The 16,326-nt window shown below is 38.8% G+C and overlaps 1 protein-coding gene across 1 annotated transcript in view; it reads left to right on the forward strand.

Annotated features, from left to right (window-relative positions):
- The window catches only part of LOC129169822 (ephrin-A5b-like), an 86,085-nt gene extending 76,405 nt beyond the window's left edge, over positions 1 to 9,680 (forward strand). Inside the window, exons 3-5 of the mRNA XM_054756655.1 lie at positions 5,240 to 5,305; positions 5,439 to 5,519; positions 9,436 to 9,680. Of these exons, the coding sequence (XP_054612630.1) occupies positions 5,240 to 5,305; positions 5,439 to 5,519; positions 9,436 to 9,560 (272 nt within the window). The 3' untranslated portion in view covers positions 9,561 to 9,680. The remainder of the gene's footprint in view (positions 1 to 5,239; positions 5,306 to 5,438; positions 5,520 to 9,435) is intronic.
- The last annotated feature ends 6,646 nt before the right edge of the window (positions 9,681 to 16,326 follow it).

A 16,326-nucleotide genomic window follows, 5' to 3' on the forward strand; every position in this document is an offset into this window, starting at 1 on the left:
CCTGCAGTTGGCTACTGGCCAAGCCGTCTGGCAGACACCCGAATAAAAGCAGAGCAGTATTGCCGACTGGCCCAGTAAGGTCAAAGTTCACCAAGATGACTATGAAGTCAGTGCTGCTGGCTTCTCAAGGCCTCAGAGGGCGGCATGTTTTTCTTATGGAGCTGTAGTAGAGCAGGGGAAGCCTGATCCTAATCTCGGGATAGAAATCCAATTTTCAGAGGAGACAGTTGAGAGTCTGGCTCTCCCTGTGTGAGAGAGATGACTGACTCCTTGTAAAGCCCCCAATGCTTCAAACGCCCGGGCTCGCGCTTGTGTACACCCAGCACAGATCTACATTGATAATGACGTGGGCTTAGACAGCACAAGGCCCCTGCATCTTTTCCTTTAGCTTCTCGCAGCAAAACAAGGACAAAAGGCTTTGTGCCCCAAGATAAACCAATCCTTGCATGTCTGATCCCTCAGTATTTATATCAGGTTCTAGATAATTCACATGACTGAAGGGACTTACATGGGTTCTAAGCCTTATTACTGCAAGGCCTTGTTGGAACCAACCTGAAATAACAGCCATCGTGAGGCTGAGGCCACTTTTTTTTTTTTTTAAACGTGCACATTTTGGCCATCTGCAGACCACGTTTTGTAAAATGAAACTCCCAGCAGGGGATGAATTTTCCAGGGTTTGCATGTACTGTAGACACACAATGATTTGTTTTGTAATTTACCTAGTCACCTTTGTTTGATGTCACAGTGTAAGCCGTCATCACTATTTATTTAGTTTGATGCAGTGACTACTATTTCTGTAGTAACCGAAATATTCGGAAAACTTGCCACCACAAGCAATAGCAATATTGCAGTTTCCAGTTTCTCTTGGAGATAAATAAAATCTCTATCTAGCATATTCCCATTATTGTTGGTAATGACGTCATAACGTCAAAACAAAACAAACGTTTTTTTCCACCTAAAATCCGGTTTTCACGTCTGCAAATGCGTGTTACCATGGTGATGTACAAGCTTGCAAACTGTGCCAAGTATTGTGCCAAGTTGTGGTGAATCAATTTGGTCTCCATAAGAGCACAATAAAAAAATATGCTTACCTTTTCTGCCGTACACATGGTCGCCTCTGTCATATCTCAGCTGATTAAAGTAGTTTTCATCTATGATTTACAAGTGGTTCTTGTGTTAAGATCTTCATGGTTATAACATACTCCCGTAAATTATTACCACTCTACAACTATTTTCGTGCGTGCTTGCAGAAATATACAATTCGGCAGAATAATACAAAGATGTGCGTCGTTGGACAGAGGAAAGACAACACTTTTGTTTTTGCTAACTTTTGATTATGTCTCCCAAGCGTGAGGCAGACCTTTCTGATGGCAGTGTGACAAAGAAAAGGAAAGTGAAAAGTCGATTTGATCTTGTAAAATACTGAGAAAGTGGAGAAATGCCGACCAACCTGAGCCTCATGCCTCGTCTACGCTGTTCGGCTGTTGCGATCAGCATCATGGATAAAGATGGTATCTTTGAACATGTGAGAGGATCTGCTCCTATGAAATGGACAGTGACAATTAAGCAGCACAGTGGTGTCATTATTGAGACGTCCTCCTCCTTGTAAGCCTTAATCTACCTCCCTTCTACCTCCCTTGCAATGTCCCTTCCAGTGTGCAAGACATCTGCAAGGGTAAAAGTAAGGAGTTGTTGTGTTGTGAACAACTGTACATACAAAAACATTTTTTTAAGATACTCGTAGAAAATTATTACTGTTCTGATACTTACCCCATCGATGCACTCCATAATATTTAAGTCTTGAAGTTTATCTATATAGTATATAAATTAGTTTCCTCCACACCGCTGAAATGTAAACATTTACATGACATAATGATACAGGCATACTGTATGCTGGGGTTCGGAATCAGGTTGTTAAAATGGTTAAAATGGTCCTCAGTTATTGCAGATAATTGGTTCCAGACTCGACCAAGATAAGTACGATTCCTTATTTAGAAATCAAATCTTTTTGTAGTTGGAGCATAGAAAAGCTGTTTATGACCTTCTAAATATTGTTTTTAACATTATTAGAGCTGTCTAGGCATGAAACAACACCCCATAGTCACCTTTATGTTGTATTACTGAATATAGTAGACACAATCAGAGAAAATGATGCTAAATAAGACATAATATAGATTCAAACGTTAGCATTGGGAGTGTTTTTTTACTTGCTTACAGTAGTTCCTGTGGTGGCTATTGTCTCATCAGTGTAACATTACTGACACAGAGTGATTGGCAGAAATACTACATATCACAACATCTTTGAATGCGTCGTCTGAATGCCTTATATTTGTATTTTGGCTCATTTAGGCATTTTTATTCATGAAAATGCTTAATTTAGGCAAAAAATACGTAGAATTAGCTTAAATATGCATATCATATACTAGCGTGTGTGTGCTATGTATTTTAAACCAGCAAAAGTGCATTTGGACTACAGGAAGCAATCAAATGTATTGCAGTTGATGTGAAACGGATGGGGGGTAGGATTAAATAAGCTTTGCTTGTTCCTACTCCTTTTGGACATGTGATGTATTCCGATGTAACTTGTATGCATGTTCACATAAATTAAACCATAACCATAACAACAAGTCGAATAGGTTGAATAATAGGTCGAATAATATTCAACAACAATGGTTTATTATTTAATATATTTTTTAAAGACCGCGATAGAGTGAAGCCGCAAAAGCGCGGAGAATTGAGGGATGACTTCTTTTGATACGGAATTGCCAATCGGAAAAAGGTGATTCGAGAGGTTTTTGAAATAATGTTGCGATTAATACAGGAATATTTGTAAACGTCGTGAACGAGAGACATACTGACGGTGAATGTATTGAAAAAAGCTGAAAGAAAGTTGCGCATGTGCTGAAATAATTTCAAACGCATGACTGAACATGTACTCTGCATCTGAGTGGGAAGCGCAGGTGAAGTTGTAGGTAGAGCTGGCGTTTCACTGAGTGGCGTCGGTGCTGGGCCGTGTTGCTCGCTCGAGGATAGAAAAGCCAGACTCTGACCTCAGTGGCAGACATGAGCAAAGCAAGAGAGACACAAGTGTAATTGTCAGTGTGCTGGAATCTGAAGAGATGATTGTACTGGCTGAGAAAGAGTGAGCGAAGAGAGAACACTGGAATAAAATGTCAGTGACAAACAGTAAAAACCTGATCCACAAAGTGGCAAAACTCTGAATGAGCAAACATTAGAACATGACTGAGAAAAGTCGCCTGACCTCATCTGCCGATTCTTGCATGACAAATGTAAATGTGCTCACGGAACAATAATTGGCTTTATGTCCCGAAAGAAATTCCGCATGTTGAGGTCAAGGTCTGCGACACATGACACCTCAGGGTGGATAATTGTACACGTAGTCATAGTTGTTGAAAAGAACAAGAACAGCTGTGTTTTTCTCTCTCTTTCTGTTGAAGTTTGTCCTCATTTCTTAGGTGGTTTGGCCTTTTTAGCATTCAAAAAACATGACTGCGGATTCAGTTACTGTTGATGCAGTTATCACTGGTTAAGGCACAAACACAGCTGCTGAGCTAGCTGACGTTTCACAATGTTGGACTTGCACAGCCCCATTATTGCCTCAACCCTGCGGAATTGTAACCACATCATCGACCTTTCACCACAAATACAGAGATACCCGCTTCGCAGACCAGTATTATCTGCAATACAAATATTTTAAGTAGCTAATAGTATGCAAATGTTTTTAAGATTATCAGAATGTAACTCAGCCAAAAGAATGATTGGAACAGTACGTTTTAGCCTAAACCTGCAATTTTGGTGGATGCATACCGATCAAATGATTGAGTGATGATTGAGTCAAATGGCAAAAAACTGTGCATCAATTTGTATGATGCTATTTTTGGCATTATAGTTACTATTTTTACCCCTCATACGGTGTTGTGAAAAAGTGTCTACCTCCTTCCTGAGTTCTTATTTTTTGTATGTTTGTCACATTTAAATGTTTCAGATCAGCAAACAAATTTAAAAATTGGTCAATGACAACACAAAAAACAAAATGCAGTTTTTAAATGAAACTTTTTATCATTAAGGGAGAAAAACATCCAAACCTACATGGCCCTTTGTGAAAAAGTGATTGTCCCTCTTTGTTAAAACATAACTTAATTGAGATTAATTGAAATCTATCAGTCTGGTAAGGGTTATAAAGTCATTTCTAAAGCTTTGGGACTCCGGCGAACCACAGTGAGAGCCATTATCCACAAATGGCGAAAGCATGGAACAGTGGTAAACCTTTCCAGGAGTGGCCGGCCAACCAAAATGACCCCAAGAGCGCAGCGACGACTCATCCAAGAGGTCACAAAAGACCCCACAACAACATCCAAAGACCTGCAGTCCTTACTTGCCTCAGTTAAGGTCAGTGTTCATGACTCCACCATAAGAAAGACACTGGGCAAAAACAGCCTGCATGGCAGAGTTCCAAGACGAAAACCACTGCTGAACAAAAAGAACATTAAGGCTTGTCTCAATTTTGCCAGAAAACATCTTGATGATCCTGACGACCTTTGAGAAAATACTCTGTGGTCTGACAAGACAAAAGTTGAACTTTTTGGAAGGTGTGTGTCCCATTAAATCTGGCATAAAAATAACACCGTATTTAATAAAAAGATCATCATACCAACAGTAAAATATGGTGGTGGTAGTGTGATAAATGGAACCATGAATTCTGCTGTCTACCAAAAGTCCTGACCTGAATCCTATTGAGATGCTGTGGCATGACCTCAAAAAGGCCTTCAAGCTGGAAAACCCTCCAATGTGGCTGAATTACAACAATTCTGCAAAGATGAGTGGGCCAAAATTCCTCCACAGCGCTGTAAGAGACTCATTGCAAGTTATCGCAGATGCTTGATTGCGGTTGTTGCTGCTAAGGCCGGTCCAACCAGTTATTAGGTTTTGGGGGCAATCATTTTTTTTCTCCCTTTAATAATAAAAAGTTTCATTTAAAAGCTGCATTTTAGATTCTTTGTGTTGTCATTGACTAATATTTAAATGTATTTGATTTGATCTGAAGCATTTAAGTGTGACAAACATGCAAAAAAAATTCAAAATTAATTGGATGTTTCAATATTTTGCAAACCAGTGGCGTAAAGCTTTGCAATGGAATTTACATGTATCCAAAGAAACAAAACAAAAAAAAGGGAAAGTTTACATGAGTCGGGCTTAATTGTGGTTTATTTTTTCACAGCTTCCCTCACTGACGCCAAAGGAAGAAGGAGCTGCCTTCGCCTCAAAGTCTTTGTCCGGCCACAAAGTAAGTCACACATTGTTGGTGCTGTTCTGCCTGTTTTCCATTTTGCTGTGCACCGGCTTTTGACCGTGCTTCAGATGAGTGACGTCGGATTTTGCTAATCACACGTCTGCTTCTCTCCTCTTTGTTTTTAAAGACAATTGTGCGCGAAACTCTGGGAACGTACAGGAAGGGGTCGACTTTGACGAAAACAGTCACAACAGTCTAGAACCCAGAGGTTGGTGAGATTATACAGACGTGTGTGTGTGTGTGTGTGTGTGTGTGTGTGTGTGTGTGTGTGTGTGTGTGTGTGTGTGTTCAATGTGTTCTCATGAGAATTTAGTAGGAAATCATTCACTTCAAAACCCTGCAGTGAAGCACTCCCAAAGATGTTGAGTTGGGCAGGAACATAGTGTACAAATAGAACTGGATTTAGGGTTAGAAGAGCATGGGTAGTTTAGGTCAGCATATCCTCCTCAGACCCAACAATGCATTTTTTGTCCTCTGTATGGACAAGTGTTTCATAAAATCAACACAAAACTCTGCAAAAAAAAAATAAAATCTGTTGTGCTGTGAACCGGTCATCCAGGACAGCCAATGGTATGTAATACTTTCTTTTTTCTTCCCAGGATCGCTGCTTATTATTTAGTTCTTTCTTTTTTTAATCACAACTCCAGTTGGAAGTGGTTTTGGTACTTTCTTCCATTGTCCTCTGTGATGGACCTGAGGACTTAATACTTTTTTATATCAAATTATGAATACGGTTGATGCACCAAGATGCAAAAATGCACATGTGTAACCAAGAAGAAAACAAATGATTGTGGCATTATCATATATAAAATGATGGTGAATGACGTTTGAGCAATGATTTTAAAATGTCCAGTATTAGAGGGACTCAGTGCAGCTCGCTCCAAATGACCTTTTTGGCGTATGCTACTAATAGTGGTTTAAAAGAACAGTAATCCCTCGTTTATCGCCGTTAATTGGTTCCAGACTCTATTGTGATGAGTACATTTTTGTGAAGTACACTGTAAAATCCATTAGTTAACCTTACTTAAAAATGCTAACGGAAATCAAGTAAATGGAACTTATTAGTTATAGTTGACCAAAATAGATCTTTATGTTTTAGTTAGTACGCTCAAGTGAGTTAACTATTTTTTTTTTTAAATAAGTTTGTTTATCTGATTTGACAGTGCTATTGGATTTTACAGTGTAGGAGTCCTTCTTTATAAATTGAATATTTCCGTAGTTAGAGCATAGAAAACATGTTTACAACCTTCTAAATACAGTTTTTAAAATGATTATACATGAAGTAAGACCCCTTTACACTCGTATTACCCAATATAGTAGACATGATAAGAGAAAATGAGACATATAGACATAAATAAGACGCATATGTTGGGAGAGTTTGGTGTTGTTCTTTTTTTACTTCCTGTTCTGTACAGGACTTCCTGCAGTGGCTATTGCCTCATCAATGTAACATTACTGACACCTAGTGACCAGTGTAGAGTACTACACATCGCAACGTCTTTGACTACGTCTTCTGAATGCCTTATATCTGTATTTTAGTTCATTTAGCCATTTTTATGCTTGGAAATGCTTAATTTTAACCGGTACATAAAATTTTACATGCATATTTTTTACTAGGAAAAACATTTTTTCAAAATTATTGTAAATTTCGCTCGGCCCGAATGAAATTAACTGCTGTTACTACGTATCCATCGTGTGTGCATGAACACAAAAGCAGTCTCAGAGAAGCAAGAGACAATTGGGAGTCATAGTGCCGTTATGATATACTTTGCTATCCTTTGAATGATAGCTAAGTTAGTCGCTAAACTTTGCCACATGGCTATTACATGACATGAAACATAACTAATGCGCGTGCGTGTGTCGGCATAGCTTCAATACTGTAAACAGGAAGAGGCGACATATAAAGTACGTTCGAATTTCGGCACCCTCCAGGCAGCTGGAGGAACCCACTGCATAAAGTCCCTGTAACTGTAAAAAAAACCTTGTTATTCCTCTCATGACAACAATAGAAAAGATGATAGAAGAAAGAATTATTCATTTGGTGTTAGATGCCATTGACAACAACATTGTATTCAAAATAAATACACACATTTTCTGACAGAAAAAACTATCGTGACATGTTTTTTTCACCCAAGACACTATTTGTGGCATTGTGCCAGTGGCACAACTTCCTTGTCTCTTATTTTCCTGACAGCATGAATCAATTACGGCCTCCGTTAGCACATCATTTCCCACAATGTATTGCTGCTTTATGTCTTCATGGTAAACCAAGATTCCTAGCCAATCAACAGGATAATAATAATAATAATAAGTGAACATAAGGAACTGCAATGAAATCAAATTGTACTGTACATCAATATCATGAAAAATAATGTTAGTAAAAATGTGTCTCAGGTTGAAATGCATTTAAATGACCTCCCTATAGCTGAATATTTGACTGTGTAGTGGACAGTGGAGTCTCGGTCATTAATTTGTCCCGGAAGGTCCGACTCAAACTGAAATGTACTCTAATTGACTAAATATTTTCCATAAGAAATCATGTTATTCCAATTAATCCACACACAAACACGATTTTATTGTTTTACACTCGGGGGAAAAAAATTGAACTGCATATTCAATAAATGCATATGCAGTCATCCCTCACTTATTGCGGTTAATTATGGTTATCGTTTAATTTATTTTAAAACATGCATACAGTTTACATTGAATGCTTCATGTTACAATTCACAATTCCACATGTCCGAAAAGAAGTAGGAAGAAGCGGATCTTATTTAATCCTACCGCCTCTCTGTATGACATCAATTGCTGCTAATACATTTGTCCACTTCCTGAACATATGATTGTTTCCAGACCAGACCATGATAAGTGAATTTTTGTAGTAGGATTCCGTATTTATAAAAACCTTCTAAATACAGGTTTTAACATTATTAGAACCCTCTAGATATGAAATGACACCCATTTGCCCAATATAGTAGACATAATTAGAGAAAATAAGCCATTAGAATTGTGTTAGTTAGCAAAGAATTAGAGTGTCAACCGCTTGTCGAAGACGGGTGATGGAGCTGGGGAACAATGACTTCCGGTTGCGGTTTCCATGCTGACATGATGCTAATAGAGACGTTTGTGATAAAAATACACTAAGTCCCCAACTAACGAACACAGTTGGTTCCAGACGACCGTTCTTATGTTGAATCGTTCTTAAGTAGGGGAAAAGGTAATATTACCAATGATATAGGTACTACATGTACGTGTATACATATACAGTATATGCATATGTATGTAAATATGAGTTTGGATGCAGTAGTAATATTAAACGAGGATAATTAATGAAAAGAACAATAATAAAAATGATATAATAATACGTAATGATAAATGTTATTTACCTTTGAAGAGGAGTGGTCGAGCATACGTCGTTGTGGTGGAGTTGGAGGAGGAGTTATTGAAAAAAAGGACAAATCGTCGTCTTACACTCTTCTAAAAGAGGTAGTGTTCTGTGGATGGTGTAGAATTAAGCAGGTCTATTAACTCTTCATAAACTTTAATCACACGCTCTGTCCGGGTTGTATAATTTAGCTTTCCCTTTAGCTTTATCTCCTCAGCGTCTAACTCTTCCTCTGTTGGTTTCATTAGCTCTAAGGCTTCATTAGCAGTGTCACAGTGCCCTCTACTGGTCAAGCATGTACAGTAGCAGTATAAATACTGATTGAGCGACTACAAGGCAAAATAAAATAAAATATAGACCACACAGTGTTTCAATAATGCAACAAGACATGTCGTATTGTGTGCTACCCAAGTAATGTACGCGAACTGAGGCAAAATTTCAATTTCGGATGTAAGCCGAAAAATGGGGTGTACGCTAACCATGTTTCCACTATATTTAGAAAAGAAATGACATTATTTTTCCTCATAATCTGACGAGTTTATTCACGTAAAATTGCACCTTTTTTTCTCGTTATATTACAATTTTTTTCTCTTAATATTTTGACTTGTACTGCTGACGTTTCCTTTTTTTTCCCTTGTTTAGTAATATTTTTCGAATGTGCTGCAGGCCAATACAAAAACAGCCTTATTTATAGATATTTACTGTTTTACCTGTATATTAACAATGATTCTTTTCTTCTTAGATGACATCAGTCACGAGTCGCCCGAGCCTTCTCGAACGGACGTGAACTCCACTCCCCGTTGCCGCAACTCTGTTCTCCTGCTTAGCTCCGCCCTCATACTCCTGGCTGCTATCTTGTCCTTATAGCGCTCATCCTGAGGAATGGACTGTCCTCATTGGACCACAGGCTGCAACCTCTTCCCTGCAAAGGAGCACTTTTTTTTATTAAATAAAAAAAGGAAAAAAAAAAAAAAGAAACAAGAAAAACACTGACAATCTTTCTCAGTGAAAGAGGAAGGGACCTTGAAAGTACTCATTTTGCCAGCTAGTGTGATTGGCGGGTGCTGATGGCCCACAGTAAAGGACGGAGAGTCTCGATACTACTCATAAATATTAGACATGGATTTGTGTCACAGCAAACACACACGTACACACACACACACACACACACACACACACAACATCAGTGTGCACGTTCTTTTGAGAAGCGCCGCAGGAGTCCTCAAAGTTTACAGACATTGTTTTTGAGTCTTGCAATATCACATAAGAGCCCCGACATGTAACATGCTTACATCTCACGTCGGAAGATCTAACAGCAACACATGGGGTCAAAGGAAAGGACGCGGCTGCTCGGGCTTGGGCGAGCCTCTCAGGTGAAGAAGGAGTATGAGACTGTAGAGGACCCTTGTTAAAAATATATTGTAACATTTAAAGAAGCACTCATTTGTAGTGTGTGGATTGAAACGATTTAATGGTGTTTTATTCTTTTTTTTTTTGTAAACGGATCACATACTTCAAGTGTAGCAGCCAACACGGGTGTACAGTAAGATATTTGAATGACACGGTGATATGTTTCTTTTTTTTTGGTCCTGGCAACATGTGTTTTTATTTATTGTGAATCCTTGTGCTTTTATTTCTGCTCTTTTCAGCCTGTAGCTCTGGTAAAAAGGCAATAAAACACACACATGCACAGTAACTCATCAGGTTAAATCTCCTAACACATATTCCATCAGTCGTACAAGAAACCCAAGTATAGTTTTGTATGTTTGCGTATTAATGGGTTGTTTTTTTTTATTGCTTGAAAAAAAGAAGTCCAGGAATGAAGAAAAAAGTCTGATGTGCTATCAGGGTATAGAAATAGTGGAAAATGTGTTTCAAATGTGTTATTGTCACAATTGTAATTTTCCTCTTGCATTATTCCTTTTGTGTATCACTGTCATAACACAATTATTGTAAATAGCGACACGTGTCCTAGAGAGTTCAGGGATGTTTCCATGACTTAAATGAGGGTACACATATAGAAATGGTGACTTTCGTCTTCCTCAGATATAAAAAGCTGATAATGACAGCCTTGTATGGACAACTGTATTGAGAGACACCTTTAAATTGATTACGTAATCAATCAGGTATTGGTCTAGACTAGGGGCCGGGAACCCATGCAAGCCACATATTTAAAAATGTATTTCCGTGAGAACCATATAATAGTGTTCAACACTGAATACAACTAAACGCGAGCATTTTTAAGCAAGACCAACAATTTTACAATATAATATGTCCATCCATCCGTCTTCGACCGCTTATTCGAGGTTGGGTCGCGGGGGCAGCAGCCTAAGCTGGATGAAGCCCTTCATCCAGCTCCTCCCTGTGGTGGGCAGTGCATTTGGTACCCGGGCCTTCAGTGCAGACTTAACCGACTTAATCCACCGTCACGTCACCGTACACACCATCAATAATACACAAAAACGCAACAGAACAAGATGTGGCATTACAGAGAGAGAGGCATTTTGCGTATTAAGGATTAATACTATTATTACGCACAAAGCCCAGTTAATCTTTTATACATTGTTGCTGATACACCTGAGTTGCATTTCCATTGCCGAGCACCTGTGGAATCTGCCAGTAAGTTTGGAGCTCGGCCAAATGTAACAAATATCAGACAACTCCAAACATCTACCCGACACCATCGTTTATAAGTAGAAGTATGCTTATTAGAGGCTGTAAATTGTACTATTATGAGACAAGCTAGCTAGCTAACATGCTGACCTCTATCTTGTCTAGCTTTTCATCAAAGTCAGCTTTGAAAATTGAATGAATGAAATTAAATGAAAGAATGTTCCACACCAAGTCAATTTCTCCTCCTCCTCCTCCCTCAGCCATCGTGGGTGTTATTGTGTGCAAAACAGACTATTCAGCTTGTTGAACTCGGCTTTGTTTTGCTCTGATCAACCAATCAGACAGCAGAAAAATGCTGACTGTGGGAATGAGGCAAATCTAAAGTCTGATTGGTTAAAAAAACAGACCCATTTCTAGGAAGAGTGAACATTAAGTGACATGAGCCGGCACTCCTGATTCTGAAGGCTCTGGGCGGATTAGACATGGTAACACTTAAAAGCTGAAATCTGATTGGAAAAAAAAAAATCTAATATACACTAATAGAAGCAGTGCAGCCAGGAGATGTGCTACAAAATGAAGATAATAGACTGTTTGGAATAAATGAATACAATTTCATGGAAGAAATACGAGAATTTCAGTTGTACACTATCAGGTCTGTGCTTCTGATAGTGTTTGGCACACCACTGTGGAATACAATAGTTAAAAATTCTTGGCTCTTTTCAACACAGGGGTCGTGTTGCTCATTACAGTTTAGTGAAGTTGTCACAAACGCTAACCTTTTGAATGTTTTTAATGCAATTCGTATCCTCATTGTTACAAATCTGCCATAGAAAGAAAAGTCTTAGGAGTCTATGTGACCCGGAAGACGTCATTTTGTCTTGGATGCATGTGGTCGTCGGACGTTGTAGGGTGGATTCCCGCATTTTCCCGCAATTTTCTGATTTTTTTAAATTTGCATTTTTTCTCCGCAAATAGGCCATTTTTTTCTGCAGAAAGCACCTCTCATTCTGCATAAATTGGTAATAGTTTGAATAATTTATTAATACGCGATAATACAATGTAAAATGTACAGCATGCACACACTACTGTTAGAAAGTTTTTGTCTTCATGCTAAAATTATAATGTTTTTTTAGTCAGCGATGCGATTACGCATTTTGTTCCTGGTCCTTGAAGGCACCACCATTGTATGATTTGGCTTGGAGAAATGCCTTTCTAGTCTGACGACCAGGCTAAAGGCTACTCCGCGACTCTGATTCCATCTGTTCATGGATCATCTTACATTATCATTCATTAACTGTGCGTAAATATACATTTTAGATTTTAAATGTGGTTAGTAATTGTGTGAGGCATATTTAGTGCTTCATCCTGGATTGAACACTGGCAACTGATGAGAGGAGGAGAGGGTTATGGTACTGAATCTAGTCTAATAATCCAAACAGTCACTTTTATTGCTAAATGTTGATCCAAAATCCAAAAACACTCTGCGTACCGAGTACTTGCAGTTTTCGCCGTTTGTTGTTGGTTTTGGAACGCTACTCACAAATGTCCTCCATTCCAGGCATGACGTTATGCCAAAAATCCAAGTGTGTCTTTTTCAATTTTTTTGGTGACATCACCTGTGTTTGTAATGTCTCAGGTGTCCAGATACTTTTGTCCATACAGTAGAATAGTACATAGTATGAAAAATCAACAAGAAAGAGGCAGAGTTGTGTTCTCTTGAGGGTCAACTGTAACCTGACCGCCTGAGAAGGAGGAGAACAAGATGAGCTGAGATCAATGCCTTCTGTTTCTTTCTTTTTTTCTACTTTGTGCCTCACAAAAAAAAAAAGGGCAAACATCCATTCAGCACAGAGGCCCTCACATCCACTCACTGCCAAGCTCATTTTCCTGAACCATAGAAAGTAAACACATGTCGTACCTTGATGTCAGCTTTCATTTTTGTCAGTACTTTGAAAGAATAGTGACAGATATTCAGTAAGTGAATGAAAATAACTTTAAATAGCCATGGCAGTCATTTCAAATATATCAGACTCAGAGTCAAGATTTTTACAAGAAAAATATATTGGAGTGAATGTGTAACTACTTTAAAAAAACAAACACTATCACAGTGAAGATCTAATTTTATAGTTTGATTGTTAACTTTTTTTTTTCCTCTCAGGAGCATATGTACTATTATACCGCCAAGTGTGGGTGCTAAAAATGTTCACGTTCCGATTTGATGTGTTGCAACACCGCATTCATTAACTACTTTGCATTTGCGTCGCATGACCTCACTTAACTCCCCCATCCTTGTCTTTTGTGGAGTTTTTTTTTTCTTTCTCTGTGCTTGTATCCCTGCATCTCTGCGGACTGTAACAAAAGAGGGATTTACCTGATTCATTTTCTCCCTCGCATCTTCCACCAGCCTCTGGACATCCGAGTTCAGCTAACAATGCCGGTGGTCCTTCGGTTACGAACTCGTTCCGTTCCTAGGTCGTGATGTAATGGGATATCGATTCTGGTCTTCTACTAACCAAAACACTAGCAATCTTTCTATCTCGATAGTAGGACTTAGTTATTACGGTCGCTTTCATAGGAGCTGATCCTTTAACATGCTCAAGGATAGGTTTGTTTATCCTTAATGATGGTTGTGATAAAATTGGTGCCAGTATTGGTGGGTGTTTCTCCTCTCTCGGGAGCTTTTGATGATGTTCATATTCACTTCCATGCTTTTCCTTGACGCACTTCCACCAGAAGAGCCTGCCTCACACTTTGGAGACATAATGCAGTGCAAAAAGTCAATTAACAACTGATGTTATCCACTCCATGCAGATGTAAAGGGGGCACACTATGTAATCACCATTTCGTGCTGCAAATTTTGCAGCTTCGCCCTATCATGGTTTAAATCATGTTGGTTCGTGGATGTATACGGCCTATTATTAGTCCAAAAATATGCATATTGTAGCTAAATGTATTTTTTTTCAAAAATACAAATATAAGGCATTCAGAAGACGCATTCAAAGACACGATGATATAGTATTCTACTTTGGTCACTGAGTGTCAGTAATGTTTGGTGACCCACAAGCACCAGACTGGATCACAGGAACAACAGGCTTATATTGCAGGTTAGAATTATCTCACAACGGGTACAATAATTCCTAACACGTAACCCACGGCCAGCTAAAACTTAACTCTTCACTTACTGTCTGCCCCTCACTCTGCTCTGCCAAGCACGGGAACAACAAGACACACGAGCATTAGTCTTATTTATGTATTAAATGGCTATTTACTCTTATTATGTCTACTGTATTGGGTACTACAAGTGTAAAGGTGACTGATATTTCATGTCTAGAGGGGTCTAATAATGTTAAAAGCTGTATTTAGAAGGTTGTGAACAGGTTGTCGATGCTCGAACTACAAAGTTATTCCAGTTATGAATGAGGAATCCTACGTTGCGGAAATTCACTTATTGTGGTCGGCTTTGGGAGCAATTGATCGCAATAAACGAGGGATCGCTGTATTGTATATTGCGCAAGACGAGGCTAGTTCCCGAGCGAGTGTTTACGGACCAAAATGACGTTTTGAATTAATTCATGGGGGCGTGTTCATAACCTGAGGACCACCGGAAATCTCCTGCTTCACCCTCAGCCATGCCAACACAAGACAAACAACCAGTTTCCTGGATACTGTGTATCCAACATTGAGTCTGTTGTAACATACAGTGTTAGATACTTTGTCCACAGCCCTCTTGAAGGGTGATTAGTAATAACGTTTGATATTAGAAATCTGTTTTATTTTCTATGTATTTTATATGACATATAGAAATCATCACACCCTTGAGACGTGGATTTGTACAAATGTGGAGCGTTTGACAAGCAGAGTGATCGTCTTACACTCATGAATCATGGAATGGAACCTAAATGAAGACCAGATGGGTCTTTAAGAGCTACAAAATCTACTCGCTGCATTTTAGAAAGACACCCCTGTTCATGCAGGTGTTTCATGTATATCCCGGTGGCCCATTGATAATCATCACCTCCAGCGGTATGCAAGCTCGCTGTGCTTCTGAAGAAACGATACCACTAGGATGGTTTTGTTTGGATTTCACCACCTGAATTTTCCACGTAGCCTGCAACTCAATGTCATTGTGTTCCTGGTTTGCAGAATCACTTTCCCATCCTTTGTAGCTACAAAGACCACTGTGTCTGTGGAAAGATTCATGTTATGTATGTTTGCAACAGCTGTATTACCCAAACTGCACATTTGTTGTAACATTGTAGTGAGTGTACCCTGTGCATCTCCTGATTTCTGGTAAAGTTTATGATTCCCTGCTGAATTCATCACTACATTTTTTTTTTTCCCCTACAGAAAATACATTTGTTTGTAAATACACGTGTTGGAGCAGCTATAACTAACGAAAACAATCATGGAGAAAAAAGGTCAATAGTAATAAATATTTCTTGGTCATTGTAACAATGGTGTGTGATTTTTTTAATGATTATGCAAACTTGACGTTGTGATGCTTGCACTGCAAAAACTACATTTCAAGAAAGTAAAAAAAAGTCCCATTTTAAGCAACCATTTCTTATTTTTTTCCTAAAGAGAAATAATATCTTGTATAGCAAATTTCACCTGAGACAAATAATCTTATATTAAGAAAGTATAGCTAGCCATTTCTTATGAAGATATTTTTTTGCTTTGCTAGAAATTAGGTCTTTTTTCTTATTACAAGCTAAAAACTTCATTTGATTATTCTTCAGTAACAGATTTATATATATTTGAAAGTACGGTGGTCTAGTGGTTAGCACGTTGGCCAACACAGTAACAGCTTGGAGATCGGGAAGACCCGTGTTCGATTCTCCCCTGGGCATCTCTGTGTGGAGTTTGCATGTTCTCCCCGTGTGCAGGGTTTTCTCCGGGTACTCCGGCTTCCTCCCATTCCAAAAACATTGCAGGTGAGGTTAATTGATGACTCTAAATTGCCCGTAGGTGTGAATGGTTGTTTGTCTATATGTGCCCTGCGATTGGCTGGCGACCAGTC

This window comes from Dunckerocampus dactyliophorus, chromosome 17 (genome assembly GCF_027744805.1).
Source record: "Dunckerocampus dactyliophorus isolate RoL2022-P2 chromosome 17, RoL_Ddac_1.1, whole genome shotgun sequence".
NCBI classification, from domain to species: domain Eukaryota; kingdom Metazoa; phylum Chordata; class Actinopteri; order Syngnathiformes; family Syngnathidae; genus Dunckerocampus; species Dunckerocampus dactyliophorus.